The sequence below is a fragment of the Populus alba genome, chromosome 4, assembly GCF_005239225.2.
Source record: "Populus alba chromosome 4, ASM523922v2, whole genome shotgun sequence".
Taxonomy (NCBI): domain Eukaryota; kingdom Viridiplantae; phylum Streptophyta; class Magnoliopsida; order Malpighiales; family Salicaceae; genus Populus; species Populus alba.
This window is the reverse complement of record NC_133287.1, coordinates 5,510,943-5,518,979: the sequence shown is the minus strand read 5'-3', so window position 1 is coordinate 5,518,979 and position 8,037 is coordinate 5,510,943. Positions and strand designations below refer to the sequence as shown.

At 35.1% G+C, this 8,037-nt stretch overlaps 1 protein-coding gene across 5 annotated transcripts; it reads left to right on the top strand.

Moving 5' to 3' along the window:
• Positions 1–1,168: 1,168 nt before the first annotated feature.
• On the top strand, positions 1,169–5,536 carry LOC118053648 (plant cysteine oxidase 5). 5 transcript variants are annotated; one of them, XM_035064955.2, is made up of 6 exons: positions 1,169–1,289; positions 1,752–2,138; positions 2,268–2,431; positions 2,561–2,708; positions 4,799–5,002; positions 5,117–5,536. In XM_035064955.2, exons 2-6 carry the CDS (start codon positions 2,039–2,041, stop codon positions 5,236–5,238), a joined length of 738 nt encoding a protein of 245 aa, XP_034920846.1. In that variant the 5' UTR covers positions 1,169–1,289; positions 1,752–2,038; the 3' UTR covers positions 5,239–5,536. The 5 variants fall into 5 exon arrangements, with proteins under 5 accessions (XP_034920846.1, XP_073264960.1, XP_034920848.1 ...); XM_035064957.2 differs by having other exon boundaries at positions 1,271–1,289; positions 2,001–2,138; XM_073408858.1 differs by having other exon boundaries at positions 1,273–1,289; positions 1,979–2,138.
• The last annotated feature ends 2,501 nt before the right edge of the window (positions 5,537–8,037 follow it).

Here is an 8,037-nt window from a genome sequence, read left to right as displayed (position 1 = left end):
CGCCCTCTCTCCCATTTATGCTAATTCCTTAATGCTCCTGTAGAACTTCTCTTCTGTCTTGTAAGAGATAAAATAAATTATACAAAAGAAAAGACTAAGATCTGAAAGAGGATAGAAGAAACAAAATTTTAACAGGTGGCTGGGAGAAAGTACGCAAAAGAAAAGATTAAAGCTAATTAATAAGAGAAAGCCCTGTATCTCTTAGATAAGGAGACAAAAAACATACACGGGGACATTTTAATGATGCTCTCCGTACGAAGAGATAAACACAAGAAGAAAAAGAAAATAAAATAAAATCAATAATAAAAAAAATAACAATAATATTTCAATCTAAAACTTATACTCTCCTCGTATCTATTTTTTCTAAATAAATTCTATAAAATAATTAATATTATACAGCTAATTACCCTGTTAGCTTTGTAAAATTTATCTGGACATGGTGGAAAAAAAGCCACGTAAAGATGGGAGAAACTATAAGAGATTAAGACGAAGATTTGAAAAGAATTACAAAAATGACATTTCGATAATGAATCAACACAGACAATGAATATCCATGCTATTTTAGTATATTTTTGTTAATTTTCCAATACAGAAAATCTATTTTTTCCTGTGTCTTATTTCTACTGTGCATCTTAATTTCTTCTATAAAATTTATAAGTGTTTCAAAAGGGTGATATTTAAACTCTTTTTATTTGTTATAAATAAAGGATATTACTGTCAATATCTTAATTTCATCTGAGTTTTAACTAAATTTTCCACCACGTAACAGATGAACTCAAGTTTTTAGATGACCTATGGTCAATTCTTTTTATATTTTTATTAAAACATAATTCAAACTATGCTTTAGCAACTCGATTTCCTCATCAATCAGATCAAGTTTTAAAATATTATTTTTCAAATAATACTTAAAACAATCAATTCTTTCCTAGTTATTTCTGAATCAACTCGATCCAACACAGCACAACACATGATGACAAAGATATGCACGTCAGGGTAGCTATGATAACAAAGTTTAATTAAATAATTTAAATATGTTTGATAAATATATTTGAAAGTATAGTTATGAGTATTTTTTTATATTAAAGTATATATTTTTTTATTTTTAAAAAAATATTTTTAAAATAAACCTATCAAAATAAAAAAATATATAAAAAAAATTTACTTTTTAATAATTAATTTTTTTTTAAATCCAAACGGGCTCAAAGAATACACCATCTCTTTTCTTTTGTCTCAGGTGATTTTTAATTCTTAGATTAAACAATTTCGAAGACTTTCCTTTCTCTTCTCTGGTACTCCTCTCTCTCTCTCTCTCTCTCTCTCTCTCTCTCTCTACCTACCCATGTTTTTATTTTTTTCATTTTGATCTGGGAATTCGAGATTTGGGTTTTTTTTGTTCAAGAATTTTTGTTGATGCTGTTATGTGGATTTTTGGGGATTTTATTTTCTAGGTATGCCGTCTTTTGTACTTATTTTTTTTTTTATTTGAATCTAAACTGGGGTTTAGCGCTTATTAGTTGAATTTTGCTTGATGGTTTTTTTTTTAATAATATCAGGGTAGTTGTTTCTTTTTTAATTTTTCACATCATTTGTGTTTTGTTGCAAATACATACATGTAAATTTATAGACTTTAATGGAATCTCTTGAATTGATATTAAATATTTTTGATAACTTTTAGGTTTCTTAGAGAACAAAGTATACTAATACCAGTTTATGTAATTTGGGCATTTTTGTTTTAAATGTTGGTTTTCTAGGTGCTATAAGCTATTTGAGACTGGGCTTGATTAATCGCAATGCATATATATTGCTGTCCTTTTGGTTCGCATAGGACTGGAATTTGGAATTCTTGCAGAGAGAGAAACTTGCTTTTGGATGCTTACTTGTAAACTAGAGCAGCCCAAGTTGGTTTTTTTTTTAATTTTATTTGGATGCTCGATTTTTAATACAAGTTCGGTGATTGATAAGTGGTTCTTGGAGTTAGTTTCAGTGCTTTCTGTTATTAGATTTGGGTTGGTGGGTTAGCTGCTACATTCTTTGCATCATGCCAGTTGTTCAAAAACTGTATGATGCCTGCAAAGAGTCTTTCTCGGCTAATGGTCCTGTTTCTGAAGAAGCTCTTGAAAAAATCCGTGCTATTCTAGGTGTGTGGGTATTTCTTTTGTTTTTTGCATATCAAATTAGCTCATTTGCTCTTAAATTAAGTTTTTTTTTGAATCCTCTAATTTAGATTAAATCCATTATCTTAATACTTTCATGTTTTGTCGTATCAGATCAAATGAAGCCTTCTAATGTGGGTCTCGAACAGGAAGCACAGTCAGCACGTCAATGGAAAGGTCCCATAAATGGTACCAATGGAAGAAAAGGGCACAATGGGAGACTTCAGTACCCACCTCCTATCAAATATTTGCATTTGCACGAGTGTGACAAAATCTCTGTAAGTGATTAATACTGCTGCAGGTTTCAACATTCTATTTGAATCGCAGTTTGAATCTTTTAGCAATTTTTATTTTCAATTGCATGGATTGCACAAAAATTGAATTCATGGACCTGTTTTTCGTTGCAGATAGGGATCTTCTGTATGCCACCTTCCTCCATCATACCACTTCATAATCATCCTGGAATGACTGTGTTGAGCAAGCTTCTTTATGGCTCTTTGCTTGTAAAATCTTATGACTGGATTAATCTACCTGGTTTTAATGATCCATCCCAAGGTGCCTATCATTATATGCCTTAAAATTTTTTCTGTTTATGTTATGGAATTAGTAGTAGTGAATTTCAGTTTGATATGTGTGAGAATATGCCCCAACAGCGTGATGGTTATGTTGAGTTGTTTTTCAAACATTATAACCCTGGATCTTAGTGTGTACATGCAATGTGTTTTTGTCTGTGTGCGCCCCATAGTCAGTATCAGCCAAATGCATATCTTGTTATCTCTCCAAGAATGCCAATTATATTTGTATGACAAGTTGCTTTATTATGCTAATGTCTCATGGTTTGCTTGAAGAACATGCATCTCATGTGGTGTTTGTCTAGAATTAGCCCCTAGCTGATGAAAAATTTCTTCAGACTATATCCCAAATATGTTCATGACCTTGATGGCCGCAAGAATCCATGCCAGTGTTGCCATCATCACATCCACTGAAGTTGGTACTAGGTTACCAGCAGACTCATTTTTACCCATCCTCATCGCTTGTTTGTCTAGAATTAGCTTCTAGCTGATGAAAAATTGCTTCAGACTATATCCCAAATATGTTCATGACCTTGATGGCCGCAAGAATCCTTGCCAGTGTTGCCATCATCACATCCACTGAAGTTGGTACTAGGTTACCAGCAGACTCATTTTTACCCATCCTCACTACTTGTTTGTCTACAATTAGCCCCTAGCTGATGAAAAATTGCTTCAGACTATATCCCAAATATGTTCATGACCTTGATGGCCGCAAGAATCCTTGCCAGTGTTGCCATCATCACATCCACTGAAGTTGTACTAGGTTACCAGCAGACTCATTTTTACCCATCCTCACCACGTTGCCTTAATTAACTAGTATCACCTTTGGTACTGTATTGTTGCACTTGTTTTACAAGTTTTCTTCCTTTTGGACTCTTATATAGGGAAATTCTTACATGCACAAAGATCTTGTTACAACTACTTTGTATGTCCCAGATGGCGTTGAAAGTTGTTAGGATTTGCAATTGACTATTGATTTTTGTTTGTGGGTGCTTTAGGCCTTTGAAAGAAAGTGGGTACGTTTGGTTGTATGGCATTTGGTTTTCTTCATTTTGGATTGATAGATTAAACTCTCATAGCACCAAATTTCATTCATGAAGGGGGCAAGAGAAATCATCACAACCATTGACCTGGCGGGCCCCACCAGTTTAACGGTGGTGGTTTTTTTGCATCCTCTTCATGCACAGTTTTTCATCCTAAATAGTACAATTCTTTTGATATATTGAAGATTTGTAAGCTTGTAGGTGTAATGTTCTTGTTGCATCATGAGTTACCTTAACAATCAGCAATCTGGGCTACCACTTCTGTCCTGATTGGTGATTAAGCATCAGCCTGGGGTTGAGTTTTTGGAACCATAGTTTGCTTAAATCATTGTATTGAAAAAGTTCATTGCCAACTCAACCACAATTCCAAACACATTCTTAAAGTATGTTGAGCAAAAAGGCAGGCTTTGAATCTTGAGTGAGTGTTTGGTGTTTTCCTTAAAACCATGGTTTGGAAACCCAAGGCACTCACCACCATGGTTTTGAAAATCCAATCCTGAATGTTGTTTTTGAGGTTGAGTTACACTATGGTTTGCATCAAAATCACATTTCCATAATTACAAGTGTCAGAATCATTGTTTTGAAAGAAGTTAGCAAACACGTGCTTGGAATTCCAAACCTGGTGTTTGTCAACTCTGCCACAATCTGGAACACACTCAGTAAAGCAGCTTACATGCTTCTGGACAGGAAGTTCATTTGTGAGCCAACAACTAATTCTAGGTGTTTGCTTTTTGTAAATTTTAAGTCATTGCCAGGTCCAAGTAATCATTTAAATTCTCTTTAATTCATTTCTTAAGTTCTCATTCTCTGGGAAATTGCATACTTCAATGACATTACAGGTTAAGCAGCAACAATGTATTTAGAGAGGATTAATTTGGTTGGAATGCATATACATTCTAATTGCATATAAGATCACATTTCTCCCTGTTCATCCTGATAGAGCAGAAATTTGGTTAAGCATGTTCTTGTTTTGGTTGTCTATTGCACCTTTTGTTTTGAAAGATTTGAGTTTGATGGTTGAAATTTACAGCAAGACCTGCAAGACTTGTTAGAGATTATGAAATGACAGCACCTTGTGGTACAACAGTTCTATATCCAACCAGTGGTGGCAACATTCATTGTTTCAAAGCCTTGACACCCTGTGCTCTGTTTGATGTTCTTTCACCACCTTATTCCTCAGAAGATGGGCGGCACTGCTCATATTTCCGACGGACCCCAAAACAAGAACTGCCAGGTATAAATATTATTTTCTCTACTCTTCTTTTCTCTTTTATCTCCAATTTAAATTTTTAAGCACTTCTACTTCTCTCTCTCTCTCTCTTCTGATTTTTTAATTCTCCCTTTGCAGAAGGAACTGAAGCATTGTGTGGCATTGAACCCTCTGAAATCACATGGTTAGAAGAAACTCAACCTCCAGAAAACTTCGTGGTATGGAGGGGGCTGTACAAAGGCCCTACTATTAGACGTTAAAAGGTTTTTTGTTATATTTTTTGGACAGGATGTACAATACCATCAATCAGATTAGATGAACAAATGAAGAACTAAGGAATTTATTGCTGAAAAAGTTAGTTGTCAACTAACATGGGCAGGCAGTAATAATCACTTGTTGGCATTGTCAAGGTATTTGCTGTACATATTTTATGTATTGGAGTCGGTGATAAATGGCAATTGGGAAAAAAAAAAAGAAAAAAGAATGTGCTCTTTTTTCCCTTATATTTGATTGGTCATTTTTGCAATAAATGAGTTACTCGAAGAGTATTTTTCTTAAGCTGGTATCTTCTCTGGCATGTAACTTTTACTGCAAGGTCTGTGCTTGCTAGATTATTGCAATGTTTGTGGAAACTTTGGTGCCATCGTTTCTGTGATAAGTTCTGTATTTAATGGTTTATTGAATATCCTCTTGGTACCAGCTCAGATATAGCTCATGGGTGGGGGGAGTAGATTACGCTGATCATCTTTGAGCTTTCACAGCTACTTTGCTGCAGATTGGAGGGCTGTTTAATGTTTATTACATGAACTCTTTTTCTCTGGTTAGATTCGAGGACTACTGGCGCACTCCACAGAGCAGAGAATTGGCAATAAACTACCGTTGCGAGTAACCATGGACAAAATCCTATTGATCTCAGTGCTCAGCAGGCTGCTGCTATCTCCAAACGTAAGACACTTGACAGCCTGGAACCATTTTCCACCTGAGGAATCTGCTATCTCCAAACGTGGGAGGTTAATTCCCTTTATTTATTTATTTGGTTCTGTGCCACCTGACGGTGTCCATCCTGATGAGCAACATCGCTGTTCTTCAATAACTAACCTAGTTATATAAAAATGGGTTGGCGTTAATTAGCTTTCCAGCTTTCGGATGACTGAAACCAACACTTTTCAATGCCCGCTTTAATGTGGAATATGATAAATGAAATGCCCCCTCACCTTCTTCCACATCCAAAAAACTACATAAAAGTGAAACCCAACCACCACCCCGAAAAACCCTAACTCTTTCCTTGTCGCTAGGCCCCTTGCAGCATTGAAAACATGGGCTACTCACTCGGGTTTCGAGAGTCAGATCTCTGTCTAAATGAAAGGTAACAGGATCTTGTGCCAATACCTCATTGATCTACACTTCTGGTGGAACACAAATGCTCCTCCTCCTCGATCGGGCAGGTTTCCAAGTATCTAATAAGTCTCACATTTCACCATTTTTTGGGCTTGCCCTTTCCCCATGCCTGGACGATGACCGCCAGCAGCAGCAGCGACATCTAACCTAGTAACCAAATCATCGTCGTCGTCATTTTAACTACTTTTTTTTTGTCATCCACTTGCTCATGCATCATCATCAGTATGGTCAATGATATATATATATTGAAGTATAACTAACAGGCACCTTTGTTCAGACACAGGTTTTTTTGGCAAGCCGGTCCACTGCTCATGCATCATCATCAGTATGGTCAATGATAGATTCCAAACCCCAAAGAGCCAACGATCCAATGGGAATTGATATCAGGATCCTAAAAAGCACTAAGAAATCGAAGAAAAATAAAACTTGACAATGATTGAATAAAAAAAGAAAGAAGGAAAGTTACAATGGGATATATATATATGATTCCCCTTTACATACCTTTCTTAAATTCCCATTTCCCACTCGAAAACATTTAGTAATATTTTTTCTTACGGTTCATATCATGTGGTCATATGCTAGTTGGGTGTCTCTGTCTATGAAATGAAATAAATCTGAAATGCAAAGTAGCAATTATTTGAAAGATTCTCAGAGGGTCTAGAACATCAATAAATTGTCAACTCCCCATGCACTCGACAAGACAGGGTATCGAGTATTTTCTACGTACATACATATATAGGTCTAAGAGTTGCTCATCATGCTCCCTTTCCTTCTCTTCCCACGTAGATTTCTCTGATCATGAACTTAGTTTAATATATGCTTAGAATATCTGTCTTCTCTTTCTCCATCGCCACGGCGACGAAAACATATGCTAATCTCTTTCTCCGTCACTCATAACGAGCCAGATTTGGGTGTCTTCTTGCCATACCTAATCCTTCAAGTGATTCCCCCCCTTCTTACTTTCCTCAGAGACTATATGTCTAGCTAGTAATATAGCAAGTTTGAAGAGAAGTAGAGCTCTTTGTCATAAGGAGACAAAACAGTCCAAACTCTTGCCGATTAGCTTTGAAAAGTAAGCCCTTTGGATGGTCGGGGGAGGGCACACATTAAGAACGGAGTGCAGTTTGAAAATTATATATTTATGGAATATATAGTTATGTAGATGGGAGACCAAGCTGTCTCTGCGTATGCTTCCATCCCCACCTCCACCTCATCATCTCTATTTTCTTTTCCAACTACATATGTTTTGTCAAGCTTCTTTTATTAATTTAATCTTTAGGGAATATTAATAAGAGAGTATAATTTGAGAATAAAAATTCGATAGCACATGATAACTTTCAAAAAAAAAAAAAAACTATTGATTTTTTTTCTTTCTTCTCCAACTATGCACACAAACACACACACCAAAAGATTTTATTTATTTATAAAGTTTGATAGAAAATAATATAAATTATATTTAAAATTTTATTTAACAACTTAAGCTATTGGGTTGAATTGATTCTTTAATATGATATCAGAGTCTTGATGACTAAGCGATTATGAGTTCAAATCTTATCATTCTCATATATGTGATAAAAATTAAATACAAAATAACGTGAGCCTGTTCAAGTTTCAAGATCAAAGAGCTTTTACTTAAAAACATGTTAGAGAATAATATAAAT

Bases quoted from the DNA above. Each gene is read 5' to 3' on its own strand.
- LOC118053648 (XM_035064955.2), top strand. From the start codon at position 2,039: ATGCCAGTTGTTCAAAAACTGTATGATGCCTGCAAAGAGTCTTTCTCG. The intron at 2,432-2,560 runs GTAAGTGATTAA...TTTTCGTTGCAG, and splicing joins ACGAGTGTGACAAAATCTCT to ATAGGGATCTTCTGTATGCC. The intron at 2,709-4,798 runs GTGCCTATCATT...TGAAATTTACAG, and splicing joins TTTTAATGATCCATCCCAAG to CAAGACCTGCAAGACTTGTT.